Source organism: Pseudophryne corroboree, chromosome 1 (genome assembly GCF_028390025.1).
Source record: "Pseudophryne corroboree isolate aPseCor3 chromosome 1, aPseCor3.hap2, whole genome shotgun sequence".
NCBI classification, from domain to species: Eukaryota; Metazoa; Chordata; class Amphibia; order Anura; family Myobatrachidae; genus Pseudophryne; species Pseudophryne corroboree.
Genome location: NC_086444.1, coordinates 153205873 through 153226308, shown reverse-complemented (window position 1 = coordinate 153226308; position 20436 = coordinate 153205873). Strand labels below are relative to the sequence as shown.

Below are 20436 nucleotides of genomic sequence, written 5' to 3'. Positions count from 1 at the left end.
AAACAAAATAACCCACCCAACTCTAACTCTCTCTGCAAATGTTATATCTGCCCCCCTTGCAGTGCACATGGTTTTGCCCAATTGGTAACAAACTTGCTGCTGCGATCAACTCAGAATTGCCCCCCATGTGCGACTTTGGCTAAGTGTCAATTTTGACACTCTTCTATAGATAGTCAAAATTGACTTGCCTACACAGTCTACCTATTCCTGCGATGCCGACCGCGCGGGACTGCGCATCGGCATCGAATCGGGATCGCAAGGTGACTTTCACCTTGCGATCTGCACTAACTTTTCTTACGATTTTGACTATATAGTCAAAATCGTAAGAAAAAATCTCATCATGTGTACACACCATTACATCCACATGTAAATGAGCCCCAAAGTTAGTTAGATCTACTAGTTGTATTGTGCTTTACAAGAGGTTCCATATACTGTAAGTGGCCACGAGAAACTTTATTTAAAATGCACGTAGCCATAGGGATCATTGGGGCAGATGTATTAACCTGGAGAAGGCATAAGGAAGTGATAAACCAGTGATATGTGCAAGGTGATAAAGGCAGCAGCCAATCAGATCCTAACTGTTAATTTACATATTGGAGCTGATTGGCTGGTGCCTTTATCACCTTGCACATATCACTGGTTTATCACTTCCTTATGCCTTCTCCAGGTTAATACATCTGCCCCATTGTGTCTTATAACCAATGCAGGGAAATGGCACTGAGGATCCCATTTGAATGTATACATCTCTGATTTTTTCCAAATCATGTCCAATCAACTGAATTTACCACAGGTGGACTCTAATTAAGCTGTAGCAACATCTTAAGGATGACCAGTGGGAACAGAATGCACCTGGGCTCAATTTTGAGCTTCATGGCAAAGGCTGTGAATACTTATGTACATGTGATTTTTTATGTTTAATAAATTAGAAAAAATCTCAACAAAAACTTTTTTCACGTTGTCATTATGGGGTTTTGATGGAAAAAATAAATTTATTCCATTTTGGAATAAGGCTGTAACATAACAAAATGTGGAAAAAGTGAAGCACTGTGAATACTTTACGGATGCACTGTATGTATGTATGTATGTATGTATGTATGTATATATATATATATATATATCTATCAGTGACGTGCGGTGGGGTGAGGCATAGCCTTTCCTGTCATACTAACGTTTGTGCCAGAGTTTTGACTGTGTAAACTTAAAGTAAAATACAAAAATATGTTTGAAATATCTTCTTTGCATTATTGTAATAATTTGTAAAGCCAAAACTCTGGAGTAAAAAGTCTATGGCAGGTGAGGCAGTGCCTCACCTGGCTAACTTTTCCGCACATCTCTGATCAAAACTCACCAAATTTCCAGGAGTTTATACTGCCCAGATGTACGTTTTGGCTCATATATTGCATGTAAATCTGGCTCTGGTGCTAGTCAGGGCGATAGATAGATAGATAGATAGATAGATAGATAGATAGATAGATAGATAGATAGATAGATAGATAGATAGATAGATAGATAGATAGATAGATAGATAGAATAAGAACATACGAGGTGCACAATGGTGAGAGTAATCAAAGTCAAATTTTACGGTACTAAAAGACTAAAATTAATAAAAACTTGTCTGCATATATAACAGGCTCTTAGCATGACTTGCGCCACTATCTTTGAGCCCGCAAGCTCAATCTGGAAGATGGAGTCCAAGCCTCGATATCGGTGCCGTCTGTGTCACTTCAGCCTACGCCTGTAGATCTTCCTCAAATGCGTTTCGTCACACTTGGGACTTTGTCAGTCCCTAGTGTGATGGCTCTTTTTTCCAATTTAGTTTTGTCTTTAACAGAGTAATATAGAGAGGGGTGCACATATCCTAGGGATTTGCACAGTACTTCTGCACTGCATTGTTCTTGCGGCAAGAATCATGAAACAGCTGGACAGCGACAGCCTTTAGTAAATACAGTGTTTTTGACAATCAGCCCACTGTTGATTCAGACTTATTAATCTTTCAGCACATTTGTGCATCTGTAAGCCATCTCATCCTCACTGTTAATGAGGCACCAGATTCTGCTGAACCGGAGAGTCAGCAGTACCCAATATAGAAGCATACTACTTGCGCTATGCATTATTTATATATACAGTGTGGTGAAGTGAATGGCTGGGTAGGCATACTTGGGAGGGTATGAATGCTGGGAGCCCTTCTCAGCCCCTAATCACTATAACTTCTCCCACCACCACCATACTGCTACCTACATCCAGTGTCTTCTCTTGCTGCTGCTGCTGACTGAACTCTGACTGCAGTGCACTTCCTGGTCACATGACACATCCAAGTATCCATAAGTGTACAAGGCCCGCCCCCATACATGCCTCTATAAGCTCCCTTCCTGTGCAGCTTAATTGCGCATGGTGAGGCCCCGCCCCAGCTCTGCAAAGTAGTGTCTGACTGTAGAACTGAGGCAGAGCTGTTGCTGCCTCATCTCTCGTCTCCCTGCGAGCTGCATTGATCTTCACAAAGCTGGCGAGTGTTAACTATAAAAAGGATTACAATAAACAAAGTAGATGTTTATGTTAGAAATATCTTCTTTGTATTATTCTAGTAGGTTTTATATAAAATCTCAGGCGTATGACAGGGTAGGCCCTATATATATATTTTTTAATTATACAATAGATTTTTTTAATTCATCATACAGTAGAAAATCCTTTTTGCACAAACTAATTTGAGAAAATAAGTCCAACATATAGGGGTATATGCAATTCACGGCGAATCGCGGCAATTTTTCGCCGTTTTTTAATTCGACTTAATTCGACAGGTGAATTCCGGAAGGTGGCTGCCGGAATTCACCATATTCAATGAAAAACGGATTCGCCAGAACCGCGGGCGAAAATCGGCCGATTTGGCGGATTTTGCCGCGATTTTAAAAAACGGGGAAAAACGGGAAAAACCCGAAAAAAAAATGGCGTGGGGTCCACCCTCCAAAGCATAACCAGCCTCGGGCTCATCGAGCTGGTCCTGGTTCTAAAAATCCGGGGAAAAATTGGCCAGGGATCCCCCGTATTTTTAAAACCAGCACCGGGCTCTGCGCCTGGTGCTGGTGCCAAAAATACGGGGGACAAAAAGAGTAGGGGTCCCCCGTATTTTTAACACCAGCATCGGGCTCCACTAGCTGGACAGATAATGCCACAGCCGGGGGTCACTTTTATGCCGTGCCCTGCGGCCGTGGCATTAAATATCCAACTAGTCACCCCTGGCCGGGGTACCCTGGGGGAGTGGGGACCCCTTCAATCAAGGGGTCCCCCCCCCCCAGCCACCCAAGGGCCAGGGGTGAAGCCCGAGGCTGTCCCCCCCCCATCCAATGGGCTGCGGATGGGGGGGCTGATAGCCTTTTGTGATAATGAAAAGAATATTGTTTTTTCCAGCAGTACTACAAGTCCCAGCAAGCCTCCCCCGCAAGCTGGTACTTGGAGAACCACAAGTACCAGGATGCGGGAGAAAAACGGGCCCGCTGGTACCTGTAGTACTACTGGAAAAAAAATACCCAAATAAAAACAGTACACAGACACCTTGATAGTAAAACTTTATTACACACTACCGACACACACATACTTACCTATGTTGACACGCCGACTGCCACGGTCTCCGACGATCCGAGGGTACCTGTGAAAAATTTTTACTCACCTTCCAGCGTCCAGAGGTAAATCCAGGTCCTGAGATAATCCACGTACTTGGCAAAAAAACAAACCGCAAATACCCGCTCCATACCGGACTGAAAGGGGTCCCATGCTTTCACATCAGACCCCTTTCTCCCGAATGCCAGGACATCACGTGACTCCTGTCACTGAAGCCCCTTCAGCCAATCAGGAAGCGCTACTTCCGTGGCGCTCACCTGATTGGCTGTGCACTGTCTGAGCTGTCAGACAGCGCATCGCAAAGCCGCTCCATTACTTTCAATGGTGGGAACTTTGCGGGTAGCGGTGGGGTTAACCCGCGGTCAACCGCTGACCGGCGGGTGACCTCACCGCTAGCCGCTAAGTTCCCACCATTGAATATAATGGACGGGGCTGTGCGATGCGCTGTCTGCTCAGACGCGCAGAGCCAATCAGATGAGCGCAACGAAGTTGCGCTTCCTGATTGGCTTTAGAGACCTTTCTGTGACAGCTGTCACTGACAGGTCTCATTCGTGGAAAGGGGTCTCATGTGTCAGCATGGGACCCCTTTCAGTCCGTTTGGTCGGGTATTTGCGGTTTGTTTTTTTCTACAAGTACGTGGATTTATCTCTGGACCATGGCTGAGGTGAGTATATTGATCTTTTATTTTCAGGTACCCCTGGATTCTACATGGAGAAGAGGACCGATGTCGGCGTGTGAACATAGGTAAGTATGTGTGTGTCGGCAGTGTGTAATAAAGTTTTACTGTCGACGGTGTGTGTGTCCTGTTTTTATTTGGGTATTTTTTTTTCAGTAGTACTACAGGTACCAGCGGGCCCGCTTTTCTCCCGCATGCTGGTACTTGTGGTTCTCCAAGTACCAGCTTGCGGGGGAGGCTTGCTGGGACTTGTAGTACTGCTGGAAAAAACAATATTCTTTTCATTATCACAAAAGGCTATCAGCCCCCCCATCCGCAGCCCATTGGATGGGGGGGGGGGGGGGGGACAGCCTCGGGCTTCACCCCTGGCCCTTGGGTGGCTGGGGGGGGGACCCCTTGATTGAAGGGGTCCCCACTCCCCCAGGGTACCCCGGCCAGGGGTGACTAGTTGGATATTTAATGCCACGGCCGCAGGGCACGGCATAAAAGTGACCCCCGGCTGTGGCATTATCTGTCCAGCTAGTGGAGCCCGATGCTGGTGTTAAAAATACGGGGGACCCCTGCTCGTTTTGTCCCCCGTATTTTTGGCACCAGCACCAGGCGCAGAGCCCGGTGCTGGTTTTAAAAATACGGGGGATCCCCTGTCAATTTTTTCCCCGCATTTTTAGAACCAGGACCAGCTCGAAGAGCCCGAGGCTGGTTATGCTTTGGAGGGGGGACCCCACGCCATTTTTTTTTAGGATTTTACCGTTCCAGCAATAAAAAATAAAATTAAAAAAAATAATATTTTAAAAAATATATAAATAATATTTGTGCCTCCAAAAAAAAAAAAAAAAAAGTACCTAATCCCTTCTAATATAAATAGATATGCTATTCCTAAAAAAAAAAAACACCAAAAAAAACATGTTTAAAATTTTTTTTATTGTTTTCACCCTCCAAAGTGTGGCGGATTGAAAATTACGAATTTGCTGTCTAAAAGCACTGCTGTCGAATTTTCAAACTTGAATTGAATATGCTTTGGTCGAATTGCAGCACTTGTATCATTGCAGAAAAGTCGAATTTGCAAAAATTCGAATTTCAAAAAGTCGAATTTTGAAAGTCCGTTTTTTGGTCGGAAAGCACTGAATTGCATAGGCAAATTTTTTTTTGGGCGAAAATGACCCGAAATTCGACAATTTCGGGAATTCGACCGCAATTGCATATACCCCATAGTGTCCAGCAGCGGATCACATAAATTTGTAGTGTAGCACTACTTCTTCACCCTTCCTTGAGGGCCTATTGTTCCCCCCCAGGATTAGAACAGGGCGCCAAGTTCCCATGGTAGGTAGTGCGCACAAAAAGAGGACACAGACAGCCAGGAAGAGGTTGCAGTTCTGCCGGCATCACTATTGGAGGTGGTCGGCCCCCTCGGCATCACTAATGTGGGCGTGCTCCAGCTGTGCTGTCACGGAAGGAGGGGTGTCCAGCACCTACAGAGGTGCTGGGCTTCTCCCAAGCTCTCCCTTTTATGTGAATAGATGGAGTGTTCGTGCGCACGGAATCTATTCATGCGGCAGCAGGCAGGCTGTTTTGGCAGGGCACTGTTAAAGGGGCAGATCGCATTTTGCCCTTTAAACAGCCTAGCATGAAGACAAATAGGATTTTAATACCTACCGGTAAATCCTTTTCTCTTAGTACGTAGAGGATGCTGGGGTCACTTCAAGAACCATGGGGGTATAGATGGGATCCGCAGGAGAAATGGGCACTTTAAGACTTTCAAAGGGTGTGACCTGGCTCCTCCCTCTATGCCCCTCCTCCAGACTCCAGTTTAAGGAACTGTGCCCAGGGAGACGGACATTTTGAGGAAAGGATTTATTGTTAAACCACGGTGGGCATCTTACCAGCTCACACAGCAAGCATGCCGCAGAACATGGCATTCAACAGAACACAAGCCAACGGCATGAAGAAATTTGCAGCAATATGCTGACAAAAACCGTAACACTACCTGTGTGTAACCACAACCAATAACTGCAGATACAGTACGCACTGGGACGGGCGCCCAGCATCTTCTACAGACTAAGAGAAAAGGATTTACCGGTAGGTATTAAAATCCTATTTTCTCATACGTCCTAGAGGATGCTGGGGTCACTTCAAGAACCATGGTTCTATACCAAAGCTCTAGAACGGGCGGGAGAGTGCGGATGACTCTGCAGCACCGATTGACCAAACATGAGGTCCTCATCGGCCAGGGTATCAAACTTGTAAAACATTGCAAAAGTGTTTGAACCCGACCAAACATCTGCTCAGCAAAGTTGTAATGCCGAGATTCCCCGGGCAGCCGCCCAGGACGAGCCCACCTCTCTAGTGGAACGGGCATTCAACGATTTCGGTAACGGCTGTCCAGCCGTGGAATGAGCATGCAGAATCTCAACACAGATCCAGCGCGCAATGGTATGCTTGGAAGCAGGACACCCAACCTTGTTGGGAGCATACAGGACAAACAGAGCCATTCAGGCGACATAATCTTCAAAGCTCCAACCACATCCAGAGACTTTGACTCAGCGAAGGTGTCAGTAGCCACAGGCGCCACAATAGGTCGGTTCCTGTAGAAAGAGGAAACCACCTTCGGTAGAAAACGCTGACGTGTCCTCAATTCAGCTCTATCTTCATGGAAGATCAAATAAGAGCTCTTGTGATACAAGGCCCCTAACTCAGACACCCACCCAACAGGATGGCCACTTTTCAAGTGAAAAGAGCAACTTCACCTTCTTAAAGGTTCAAACCCACGTGATTGAAGGAACTGCAACACCAGATTACGATCCCATGGTGCCACTGGAGGAACAAATGAAGGTTGGGTGCGCAACACGCCTTTCACGCAAGACTGAACTTCCGGAAAGGAAGCTAATAGTTTCAGAAAGAAAATTGCCAATGCTGAAATCTGGACCTTAATGGAGTCCAACTTCAGTCTGCATTCCCTCCAGCCTGAAGGCAATGGAGAAAACGCCCTAACTGAAACTCTTACGTTGAAACTTTCTTGGATTCACACCAAGACACATATTTTCTCCAAAAACGGTGGTAATGTTTAGACGTTACTCCTTTCCTGGCCTGAATAAGAGTGGGGATGACTTCCTTGGGAATACCCTTTCGGGCTAGGATCCGGCGCTCAACAGTTATGCCGTCAAACGTAGCCGCGGTAAGTCTAGGTACACGCACGGCACCTACCGTAGTAGGTCCTCGCGAAGAGGAAGAGGCCCAGTATCTTTTAATGAGCAACTCCTGAAGATCTGGGCACCAAGCCCTCCTTGGCCAGTCTGGGGCAATGAAAATTGCCCGAACCCTTGTTCTTCTTATGATCCCGAGAACTTTTGGGATCAGTGGAAGTGGTAGGAATACATACACTGACCGGAATAGCCACTGGGTCACCAGAGCATCGACTGCTATTGTCTGAGGGTCTGGAACAATATTTATGAAGCTTCTCGCTGAGACGAGAAGTCATCATGTCTACTTGAGGAACTCCCCAAAGACTTGTCACCTCTGCAAAGACTTCTTGGTGGAGGTCCCACTGTCCCGGATGGAGATAGTGTCTGCTGAGGAAGTCTGTTTCCCAGTAGTCCACTCCCGGAATGAAAATTGCCGACAGAGCCCTTACATGTTTTTCTGCCCAGAGGAGGATCTTCGTCACCTCTGCCATTTCCGCTCTGCTTTTCGTTCCGCCTTGCTGTTACATTGTCCAACTGGACCTGCACGGGGTGATCTTGAAGAAGATGTACCGTATGCTGAAGGCCATTGTAAATGGCTCTCAATTCCAGCATGTTCATGTGAAGGCAGGCTTCCTGACTACCATTTTTCTTGGAAGCTTTTCCCTTGAGTGACAGCTCCCCATCCTCGGAGACTTGCATCCGTGGTTACCAGGACCCAGTCCTGAATCCCGAACCTGCGTCCCTCTAGTAGGTGCGAGCTGTGGAGCCACCGCAGGAGTGAAATCCTGGCTTTCAACGACAGGACTATCGTCCGGTGCATGTGCAGGTGGGATCCACTCTTCCAACAGGTCCCACTGGAATACCCTGGCATGGAACCTGCCAAACTATATAACCTCGCAGGCCGCCACCATATTTGCACTGATGGATCGACACTCTTGATGGTTTCAAAACTAGTTTTACCATTTTCTGGATTTCCAGAGCCTTTCCCACCAGAAGAAAAACTCTGTGAACTTCCCTGTCCAGAATCATCCCGAAAAACGAGTTTTATGGTAAGAACTTACCTTTGTTAAAACTCTTTCTGCGAGGTACACTGGGCTCCACAAGGATAGACATTGGGGTGTAGAGTAGGATCTTGATCCGAAGCACCAACAGGCTCAAAAGCTTTGACCTTCTTTCCACGATGCATAGCGCCGCCTCCTATATCACCCCGCCTCCGTGCACAGGAGCTCAGTTTTGTTAACCAGCCCAATGCAGTAGCAAGTAAAAGAGACGACAACTGCCAGTTGCCACAAACACCACACTCTCCCGACAGGAGAAGTGTCAGTGGCTCATGCCATACCAACCCAAAGAAGCTAAGTGCGTCAGGGTGGACGCCTTGTGGAGCCCAGTGTACCTCGCAGAAAGAGTTTTAACAAAGGTAAGTTCTTACCATAAAACTCGTTTTCTGCTGCGGGGTACACTGGTCTCCACAAGGATAGACATTGGGGATGTCCTAAAGCAGTTCCTTATAGGAGGGGACGCACTGTAGCGGGCACAAGAACCCGGTGTCCAAAGAAAGCATCCTGGGAAGCGGCGGTATTGAAGGCATAGAACCTAATGAGGACCACGTAGCCGCCATGCACAGTTGTTCAAGGGTCGCACCACGGCGGGCCGCCCAAGAAGGTCCAACAGACCGAGTAGAATGGGCCGTAATGTGAGCAGGAGCTGACAGACCAGCCCTCACATAAGCATGTGCAATCACCATTCTAATCCATCTGGCCAAAGTCTGCTTGTGAGCAGGCCAGCCCAGTTTGTGAAATTCAAACAGAATAAAGAGAGAATCAGATTTCCTAACAGAAGCAGTTCTCTTCACATAGATACAGAGAGCCCATACCACATCCAAAGACCGCTCTTTGGGAGACAAATCAGGAGAGACAAAGGCAGGAACCACAATCTCCTGATTAAGGTGGAATGAAGAAACCACCTTAGGTAAATATCCGGGACAAGTCCTAAGAACCGCCTGGTCACGGTGAGAAATCAGATATGGGGAACTACAAGACAAGGAACCCAGATCCGACACTCTTCTAGCAGAGGCAATAGCCAGCAAGAACACCACCTTAAAGGAAAGCCACTTAAGGTCAGCTGAACCAAGGGGTTCAAATGGAGGCTCTTGCAACACCTCCAAAACCACCGACAAGTCCCAAGGAGCCACAGGCGGGACATAGGGAGGTTGGATATGCAACACACCCTGAGTCAAAGTATGAACATCAGGTAAAGTCGCAATTTTTCTCTGAAACCACACCGACAAGGCAGAAATATGAACCTTGAGGGAGGCCAGACGCAGGCCTAACTCTAGACCTTGCTGCAGAAAAGCCAAAAGCTTGGCTGTACTAAACTTGGAAGCGTCATAATTGTTAGATGCGCACCAAACAAAGTAGGAATGCCAGACCCTATGGTAAATCCGAGCAGAAGCCAGTTTCCGGGCCCGCAACATAGTTTTAATGACCTCTTCAGAAAAACCCTTAGCCCTTAAGACGGAAGCTTCAAGAGCCACGCCGTCAAAGACAGCCAGGCTAGGTCCTGGTAGACACAGGGGCCCTGTACGAGGAGGTCTGGGCATTGTGGAAGTAGAATTGGACGCTCTGACGATAGGCCCTGCAGGTCTGAGAACCAATGCCGTCTGGGCCACGCCGGAGCTATGAGAAGCAGATTTTCTTTTTCTTGCTTGAACTTCTGAATTACCCTGGGCAGGAGTGACACCGGAGGGAACACGTACGGCAGCCGAAACCTCCACGGCACCGCTAGCGCATCCACGAATGCTGCTTGAGGATCCCTTGTCCTTGCTCCGAAGACCGGAAACTTGTGCTTGTGTCGAGACGCCATCAGATCCACATCTGCAAGACCCCACTTTTCCACGAGGAGTGGAAACACTTCTGGATGGAGGCCCCACTCGCCGGCATGCACGTCCTGACGACTGAGAAAGTCTGCTTCCCAATTCAGGACTCCCAGAATGAATATTGCCGGTAGATGGCGTTCCGCCCAACGTAGAATCCGTGAGACTTCCTTCATTGCCAAACGGCTTTGAGTGCCGCCTTGATGATTTATGTAAGCCACTATGGTGGCGTTGTCCGACTGTACTTGAACAGGACGATTCTGAATTAAATGCTGGGCCAGGTTCAACGCATTGAAGACCGCCCGCAATTCCAGAATGTTGATCGAGAGGAGAGATTCCTCCTTAGTCCACCAACCCTGAAGGGAGTGCTGCTCCAGAACCGCGCCCCAACCTCTTAGACTGGCATCTGTCGTCAACAGGACCCAGTTGGATATTCAGAAGGGACGGCCCCTACACAATTGTTGGTCCTGGAGCCACCAGAGCAGCGACAGACGAACCTCCGGAGTCAATGAGATCATGTGATACCCGATTCGGTGAGGCAGGCCATCCCACTTGGCTAGAATTAGCCTCTGGAGGGGGCGAGAATGGAATTGAGCATACTCCACCATGTCGAATGCTGATACCATGAGGCGCAGCACCTGCATTACCGAATGTATCGACAATTGCGGACGAGAAAGGAAGCAACGAATCCTGTCCTGAAGGTTCAGGACTTTCTCCTGAGACAAGAACAACCTCTGGTTGTGAGTGTTCAACAGCGCTCCCAGGTGCACCATGCTCTGAGCAGGGACCAGGGAGGATTTCTTCCAGTTGATGAGCCACCCGTGGGCCTGTAGAAACCGGACCGTCATATCCAGATGACGTAGGAGAAGATCTGGGGAATTTGCCAGGATTAATAAGTCGTCCAGATACGGCAGTATCCTGACCCCTTGACGGCGGAGTACCACCATCAACACCGCCATAACTTTGGTGAAGACTCGCGGAGCCGTTGTTAAACCAAAAGGTAATGCCCGAAACTGGTAATGGATGTTGCCAATAGTAAACCTCAGGTATTGTTGATGTGACTCTGCTATAGGAATATGCAGGTAAGCATCCTGTATGTCCAGGAAGACCATGTAGTCCCCAGGTTCCAAGGCCAGAACTATAGAACGAAGGGTTTCCTTCTGAAACTTGGAAATCTTCACAAACCTGTTCAATGCCTTGAGGTTGAGAATGGGCCGGGAGGACCCATTCTGTTTCGGGACTAGAAACAGCGGAGAATAGTACCCCCGGCCCCTCTGAGCAAGGGGCACCCGTACTAACGACTCCTGTATCCAGGAGGGTCTGTACCATCGAGTGTAGAGTTTTGCCTTTGTCTGGTCCAAAGGGACGTCTGTCTGGCAAAATCGATGAGGGGGTCGGTTTTTGAAGGCTATGGCGTAACCTCGAGTGACTACTTCCCGTACCCAGGCATCTGAAGTGGTCTTCAACCATTCCTGGGTTTACCCTAGAAGCCGGCCCCCCACCCTGGGATCCCCCAGGGGGAGGCCCGCCCCATCATGCGGCAGGCTTATCGGTCTTGGCAGCTGGCTGACGGGCAGCCCAGGCTCTTTTGGGCTTCGGCTTACCAGGTTTGAAAGTGCGGGCCTGCTTATGGTACGCCTGACCTTTTGCTTTACCTGGAGGACGAAAGGGGCGAAAGGACGTACCTTTAGCCTTCGACATAGAAGGAACGGTATTAGGCAGACAGGCAGTTTTGGCAGTAGCAAAGTCAGCCACTATCTTATTTAAGTCCTCCCCAAACAGAATATCTCCCTTGAAAGGGAGTACCTCCAAGGTTTTTCTAGAGTCCAGATCCACAGACCAGGATCTCAGCCCCAATATCCGGCGAGCCAGGACTGACGTAGTAGAGGCCTTGGCTGCTAGGATACCGGCATCAGAAGCCGCCTCTTTAATATATTGAGAAGCTGTGACAATATATGACAAGCATTGTCTAGCATGGTCAGAAGAGATTTCAGCTTCTAACTCCAAGGCCCATGCTTCAATAGCCTCTGCAGCCCATGTAGCTGCAATAGTGGGCCTTTGTGCAGCACCCATGAGGGTGTAAATCGCTTTCAGACAACCCTCCACATGTTTATCCGTAGGCTCTTTTAGAGACGTGACGGTAGTGACAGGTAGAGCTGAGGAAACCACGATCCTAGCCACATGTGAGTCCACTGGAGGAGGCGTTTCCCAATTCTTAGACAGCTTGGCGCAAGGGGATAGCGAGCCAGCATCTTCTTTTGAGGCACAAACATCGTACCCGGGTTTTCCCAGGGTTCCTGACGTATATCCACTAGGTGATCAGAGTGAGGTAAAACTTTTTTAACCACCTTCTGACGCTTGAACCTATCTGGTTTCTTAGGAGGGATGGATGGCTCGGGATCATCCGTAATCTGCAGAATTAATTTAATAGCCTCCAAAAGATCAGGAACATCCACATGTGAACTACCCTCCCCATCAGCCGTATCTGAGTCAGAACCTGTGGGGTCAGTGTAAGTGCCGTCTTCATCAGACGAGGTGTCAGTGACAGCAGTGGATTGTGAGGAAACAAGCGCTCGCTTAGAGGATCTCTTGGATTTAAGCGAGCATTGGTCAGACTTTTTAGTAGTCAAGGACTGGTTCAACGGCGGGTTAGCTGCAGGGACCACATACGGTTGTACCGGCATTGGGGGTCCCATAGGGGGTGTTAGTTTATGAACTAGCGTATGCAGAAGCGTGGAAAAAGCGGTCCACGGTGGGTCAGTATGTGCCTCCATTGCCACAGTCCCACTGGGGGGTAAGGAGCCCCCAGAACCAGAACCCACAGCTGCTATATTCTCCTCATATGTGCCTGTGGCTTCAGCAACACCAGCAGTGTGTTCCGCCCCAGAACCGTTACCCTCAGAAGCAGACATGATATAACTTGCAGTATGAGGTAACACAGTACAATTATCAGTAGCACTATATCCCTAAACCTAAACCCCTGCGTAGTGTAGTCAGCACTAGCAGAGATAAAGGAGAGATATGGTGACTAAATCACAGAGAAAAATACGTAATACAGTATATCTTTGTGAAAATCCTATATTAGATAACACCTGACGCACCAAACCCCCTCAGGTTATAGAATATAGGGATAGCAGGTTGAGTGAAAGACACGAAATGGACACCACTCGGCTATCAAATGCACACACAGAAAGTCACAGTTTGTACAATGCAGAGGTTATTACTGACAATAATACTGCACTGGACTAGCTTACACAGCTATATAACAATAGATATAACAGCACACAGTAAGAACTGGATGTATATCACAGGGTAATTGTACTATAAAACCCTGACTAAACGCACTCTTTCTTAACTATCACTGTCTAAAAAGGCAGGTAGAATACTTAAGTGTGATGTAAAGGCACAGCGCTGACAACCAGGCGGCTTTACATAGGAGGATTTGCCCAAGCAGTCCCAGGAACAGTGAACTGAGGAATAATGGCGCCGCAGACACTGACAGGGAGTGAGGAAAAGACAGAAATGCAGCTCCAGGGCGTGAACACTTGCTGGAAATGGCGCCCTGGGGCTGGAGGAGGGGCTTCAGGTCTAAGCCTTATCCCCTCTGCTGGCAAAACCACCGGGTACTGTGGGCGATATAAAAATCGGTTTAGAGAGAAAACCTGACCTGCGCCCATGCCCTGGTGATCTAGTGGGATCGCCTGTACTGCCACAGTGTCCACCGCCAGCGTGTGTGACCCGCCTCCCACTGACCGCGCCGGATCGCGATAAAGACCGGGTCCCGCAAGCGGGACCCACTTACCACCTCCCGAAGCGCGGCCACGCGATCCTGGAGAGCCCCAGCCGTGTGTGTCTAACGTGAAGAAAAACTGAGCCTCCGCTGTAGGTACCCGGCAACCAGGGCTCGGGAGTGTACAGCACCGCTGGGGGAGAGATGGAGCTGCAGCAGGCAATGTCTACTGACATCTGACACAATCTGTGCCTCTGCTGCAGCCCTTGTAGTCTTCTTTTTTCCTCAGAAAAAGCTTTTATAGAGCTGCTTTGAGCAGCTATTCCTGTTACATGCTTGCACTGCAAGCACCAACTACAAACTGAGCTCCTGTGCACAGAGGCGGGGTGCTATAGGAGGCGGCGCTATGCATCTTGGGAAGAAGGTCAAAGCTTTTGAGCCTGTTGGTGCTTCGGATCAAGATCCTACTCTACACCCCAATGTCTATCCTTGTGGAGCCCAGTGTACCCCGCAGCAGAAAGAAAAGATAATCTTTCCTGGAAAATTTATGATCCAACCGTGGTGTTGGAGTATGGACAGAGAGAGCGCGATGTTTTGTACCAACCGCTCCCTGGATCTCGCCTTTATCAGGAGATCGTCTAGATAAGGAATTATATTGACTCCTTCTTGACGCAGGAGGACCATCATCTCCGCCATCACCTTGGTGAAAACCCTCGGCGCCGTGGAGAGACCGAAAGGTAACGTCTGGAATTGGTAACGGCAATCCTGAACCGCGAATCTCAGACAAGCCTGGTGAGCAGGATAAATGGGAACATGCAGGTAAGCATCCTTTATGTCTACAGACATCATGTAGTCCCCCTCCTCCAGACTGGAAATCACTGCCCTCAGCGATTCCATTTTGAACTTGAATCGTTTCAAGTAGAGATTCAGATTCTTTAGGTTTAGGCTCGGTCTGACCGAGCCGTCCGGCTTCGGAATTACAAAAAGGCTTGAATAAAACCCCTTCCCTTGTTGAGACAAAGGTACCAGGACTATGACCTGATCCTGACATAATTTTTGGATTGCCGCTGTTACTGCTTCTCTTTCTGGAAAAGAAGTTGGCAAGGTCGATTTGAAAAATCGGCATGGGGTAACGTCTTGAAACTCCAGCTTGTATCCCTGGGACACTATCTGCAACACCCAGGCCAGACAGAATCCAACCTTGGCTGAACAGTTTATCGCCTCTAGCATGTATGCAGTAGCGTCTTTGATATTCCCTAAATTAAGAAGTATCTCATCTTAATCAAACGTGTCAATTTCTGATGACACGCTTTCTGACCATTTTTCAATAGCGCGAATCACCCACGCGCAAACAATAGTGGGTCTGAGCAGCGTACCATTTGCAACATAAATGGATTTTAATGTAGTTTTCACCTTTCGGTCTGCCGGCTCTTTTAGTAACGCCGTGCCCGGTGCAGGGAGAATTACTTTCTTTGTCACCTTGGACAGTGCACTATCTAACACAGGGGGTGACTGCCGGGAAAGAATATATTAAGCTTGTGGGAGGGACTCTTATTAGATCTATTTCCCTGGAGTCCCTATCGTCGACACAGGACTTAGAGTCCGTGTCGGTATCAACAGTCATAACATTTGTAAATGGACTTTATGTGACCCAAGGAGGGTCGCCTGCAGATGGAAGAACAGAATCCTGAAAAAAAACACATCTTCCACATATCCAGCCAGCAGTATTAGATACAGCCTTATCTAATCTCCTATTGATATGATGCATACCACCACGTATTTCATGCACCCATGCAGGCTCTTGGTGTGCCGGTATCGCCACCACCTTATAACTCTGTGTCCCTACAATGGCTTCCTCCTGGGAGGAACTCCCTGCCCCAGACATGTCACACACGTGTACCACACACACCTCTCTGTGTCAGATGGACACAGAGAGGAAAAAACCAGCTCACACCCCAGCGCCAAGCACACACAATCTGTGAAACATCATTGGAAAACAGACCTGCAGCACTTTTATTATTATAATACAAGCAGCTTATACATCTCCCCCACCCCCCCTCCATTTTTGCACCCCGATACATGTCAGTAGTGAAGGGAGGACCAGCGTTTCTCTTGTGAGGAGAAAATGGCGCTGATTAGTGTGCAGGCTTAGTGAGGAAGAAGCCCCGCCCCCGTACTGGCGCGCTTCACTCGCTCATAAATAAATAGTTAATTATACTGGCGGGGGTAGGACAATGTGTCTTTTGCCATAAACTAAGTTTTATGCTGCCCAGGGCGCCCCCCCCCCCTGCGCCCTACACCCTACAGTTGTCGGCAGTGTGTTTGTGAGCTGTGAGGAAGCTCCGCCCCGTAATGGCGCGCTTCCTTCCCGCAATTTTCAACAAATATTTATACTGGCGGGGGTTAGGACAGTGTCTTGGCACAAATGTCCCCTCATGCCAGTGTCAGAATGAGGATTTATATGCTGCCCAGGGCGCCCGCCCGCTCCCCCCTTCCCCCACGCGCCCTGCACCCTGTAGTGCCGCTGTGTGTGGGAGCATGGCGCGCAGCGTGTGATCGCCATGCGGTACCTCAGAAGCCCTCACTGAAGTCTTCTTTGCTTCTTCTACTCACCTGTCTTCTGGCTCTGCAAGGGGGGTGACGGCCGGCTCTGGGAACGAGCATCTAGGCGTACCTAGCGATCAGACCCTCAGGAGCTAATGGTGTCCTGTAGCCAAGAAGCAGAGCCTTTAAACTCACTAGAAGTAGGTCTAACTTCTCTCCCCTAAGTCCCACGTAGCAGGGAGACTGTTGCCAGCAGTTCTCCCTGAAAATAAAAAACCTAACATAAGTCTTTTTTAGAGAAACTCAGTAGAGCTCCTCAGAGTGCATCCAGTCTGCCTGGGCACAGATTCTAAACTGGAGTCTGGAGGAGGGGCATTAAGGGAGGAGCCAGGTCACACCCTGAGAAAGTCTTAAAGTGCCCATGTCTCCTGCGGATCCCATCTATACCCCCATGGTTCTTGAAGTGACCCCAGCATCCTCTAGGACGTATGAGAAAAAAAGGAAATGAGGTTCCCCCCAAATTCATAAGCAGCACTAGCAGTGGCGTACCTATCATGGGTGCAGGGTGTGTATTGCATTTGTCCAATACTTACCTCTCCAGACTACCACATCAGCAGCGTCAATATTGCATTTGTGCAGTAGGAAAATCACAGGGAAAATGGCAGCCGCGCCATTTTATCAGAAACAGGCGCATGTCCAGTAGACTCTGATACAGTGCCAGAGTCTACTAGCACTCATTACTGCTCTGTCGGCTACAGAGGAGGAGACCAGGGCGGAGACTGCACACAGGCCGACTCCTCTCTCTATACGCCCCTGTGCACTAGACCTTTAAGCCTAGGCAGGTAATGAAAACTAAATAAATAAATAAATAAAAAAAATCAATGGTGGTGGGAGGAAATGATAAGAGCAATTCATTTAATCTATCTAATATAGCTATACTTCGGTTTCTTTTCTGTCAGTTTAATTGTCTTTATGGATGGAAATATCTGGTGATCAACAGAGTTTGCTTGACAAATAAACTCAATAGTGATATTAATCCTTGGTAAAGGAATCCAGGTAGGTACAAAAGTAAATTGACATACGTAAATGCATATTAGAAACCAAAGAGCTACTAAAATAATACAAATTATCAAGTATCAGGAAAAAGGAAGTAGCTTTGGAACCATTTGTATCTATTTTTGCAATGTCCACTCATTGCATTGGATACTATTGGCTATCTCTGCAATATAATCACATAACCCTTCGCTTAGAAACATTGTGACCTTCGCATAGACCAATGTTAAGAAAATAACACAAAATATGTAATTTAAAAAGTTTTGTACAGGATTCGTTTAGTGTCTTGAAAACCAATCAAAGTAAATGTTCCAATCACTGATTTTTGTTTCCCAACCATCTACAATGAGAACATGAAAATCCCTTTCAAAGCTCGCAATAAGAGATTATGAAAGCACTTGAAGCATGAAACCATTTACAGAAGCTGACGAGTAGTGTACATATTGAACAGGCTCAACTCCATCACAGGAGAAGGACATAGCACAGCACTCTGTACATAAATGAATAGAGCACTAATCCTAAAATGCAGGCAGCTTTATATACCCAGATCTACTTACAACTAACATTCGCTAATAAATACAATGCTCAGTTCTGCAATAACAATAAAGCTTTTAATATTTGTTGTTGTTTTTTTTTTGGGGGGGGGGGAGGGGGAGGGTATATTTGGGAGTAAAGGTGCATACACACTTGCCAAGAAATTGAGCAACGTTGCTCATTTTCACCCTTCCTGACCGACGTCATTCACTTTCTCGGCGAGTCGTTAATAATCCTCACTGTCGGTCGTGCACGCAGCTCAATTTGGACTGACGTCCAAGAGCGACCTGCACGGCCCGGCCGCTGCGTGACGTCACTCAGCAATATGGTCGTCACATCGCTCATTGTGTACGCCCTGCCGCCGACCGCCCGGCCCGGGAGGGGGAAACACTAGGCGACGTTGCTCATAGAGCACGTCGCCTAGTGTATACCCACCTTTACAATTCAACACCAATATCAGTAATTATACCTTGGGTTTTTTGTTTGTTTTTTTAAATTAAATTTAAAATTGCAGAAAATACCATTATTGTTCTTAATCCTGCTGGCATGTAAATAAAATCTACTAAAATCTATTTTTATTGAGATTGCAAGAAAATTAATGAAATAAAGCAACTATATAAGTTGAGGTAAGTAGGGCAGCAGCAAATTTGTTAGCAGTTGGGCAAAACCATGTGCACTGCAGGGGGGGGGGGCAGATATAACATGTGCAGAGATATAATTACAATGTCACGTTCTATCTCACTAATTACCGGTGATGACTTAGTAAATAGTCTTTACTTAGTGAAAGTGTTGTGGATCTGCATTTTAGATTCTTTGCACTGAAGAGGAGAAGATTAAATAAAAGGAGTCAGGAAGAATATGCAGTGCTGGGCCTAAAACACACAACTGTCTGTAGATCGCAACTAAGGTAAATAGTACAAGATAGCTATTGATATTTAAAAGGACTATTCTTTATTCATTACCTAGGCCTGAGGTATGGCACGCTAGTAAATATCCATGCCTTACATTCTAGATACTCACCTGTTGTCATCTACTTGAACAAGGAATCGCACAATATCAAGGTGGGCTTTTAGAGCTGTCAGCTCTGTATAAGGGTTCTGTGTCTGTTCTTCTCCGATGTTTAATATTGCGGACTTCTACAAGAAGAAAAAAAGATTAAATTAAATAAATATGAAACCTACATTAAGGTAACATTTTCCATAAATATGTTTGAGGATAAAAAGTCATGAAACCTATGTCGTCATTAATTTAGGTTTGAAACCTTCTGGTCTGAGAGCCTGGGCAAATTGGAACAGCAGCTAGAGAGTACAGGCAAGGCAGACCTCAGACAATCTCCAGTCAGACTGAGGAAGCTACAAGCTAGATGCGAAACACATGGTTCATCTTTAATCGCTTTCATTGATCCAACGGAAAACTAAATGAAAATAATATTGTGATCAAACAAGTGGATAAAGGTGGGGTGATTGCTATTTTAGATAGAACAGGTTAAGACTCCTCCCTCTCCTTCAAACCACACATTCAGCACCTCTCACAAACCTGTCATTTTCATCTCAAAAACATTTCTAGAATCAGACCTTTTCTCACCCAGGATGCCACTAAGATCATTATTCACTCACTGATTATTTCCAGACTGGACTACTGTAATCTCCTCCTAACTGGCCTCCCTGACAATTACCTCTCTCCACTCCAATCTATCCTCAATGCTGCTGCCCGGCTCATCTTCCTCACCAAACGCACTACGTCTACCTCCCCTCTCCTACAGGCCCTCCACTGGCTTCCCTTCCCTTTCAGAATCCAAGTCAAACTTCTCACACTCACTTACAAAGCTCTCACCCACTCCTCTCCCTTCTACATCTCTGACCTTATCTTCCTTTACTCTCCCACCCGTCCTCTTCGCTCTGCTAATGCACGCCGACTCTCCTGTCTTCTGATTACTTCCTCCCACTCCTATCTCCAAGATTTTTCACGTGCTGCTCCCTTTCTCTGGAATTCTTTACCTCTCCCCCTCAGACTCTCCACCTCTCTACAAAACTTCAAATGGGCTCTTAAGACCCATTTCTTTACCAAACCTAGCCAAATCTCAACCTAACCCTCTATTCCATACTCTCTATGTACCCCATCTGTGTCACCCCTGTCTGTCTACCCCTCCCCTTAGAATGTAAGCTCTCACGAGTAGGGCCCTCTTCCCTCATGTGCTTATACTTTTCTTACTTTAATAATCCTCAACTGCCCAGAT

The 20436-nt window shown here is 47.3% G+C and overlaps 1 protein-coding gene across 2 annotated transcripts in view; it reads right to left on the bottom strand.

The window, feature by feature from the left end:
* Positions 1-20436, bottom strand: part of WDR41 (WD repeat domain 41) — a 103503-nt gene that overhangs the window by 69361 nt on the left and 13706 nt on the right. For both annotated transcript variants that reach the window (XM_063963654.1, XM_063963658.1), the window contains exon 2: positions 19221-19336. In XM_063963654.1, coding sequence (XP_063819724.1) covers positions 19221-19336 — 116 coding nt within the window. The remainder of the gene's footprint in view (positions 1-19220; positions 19337-20436) is intronic.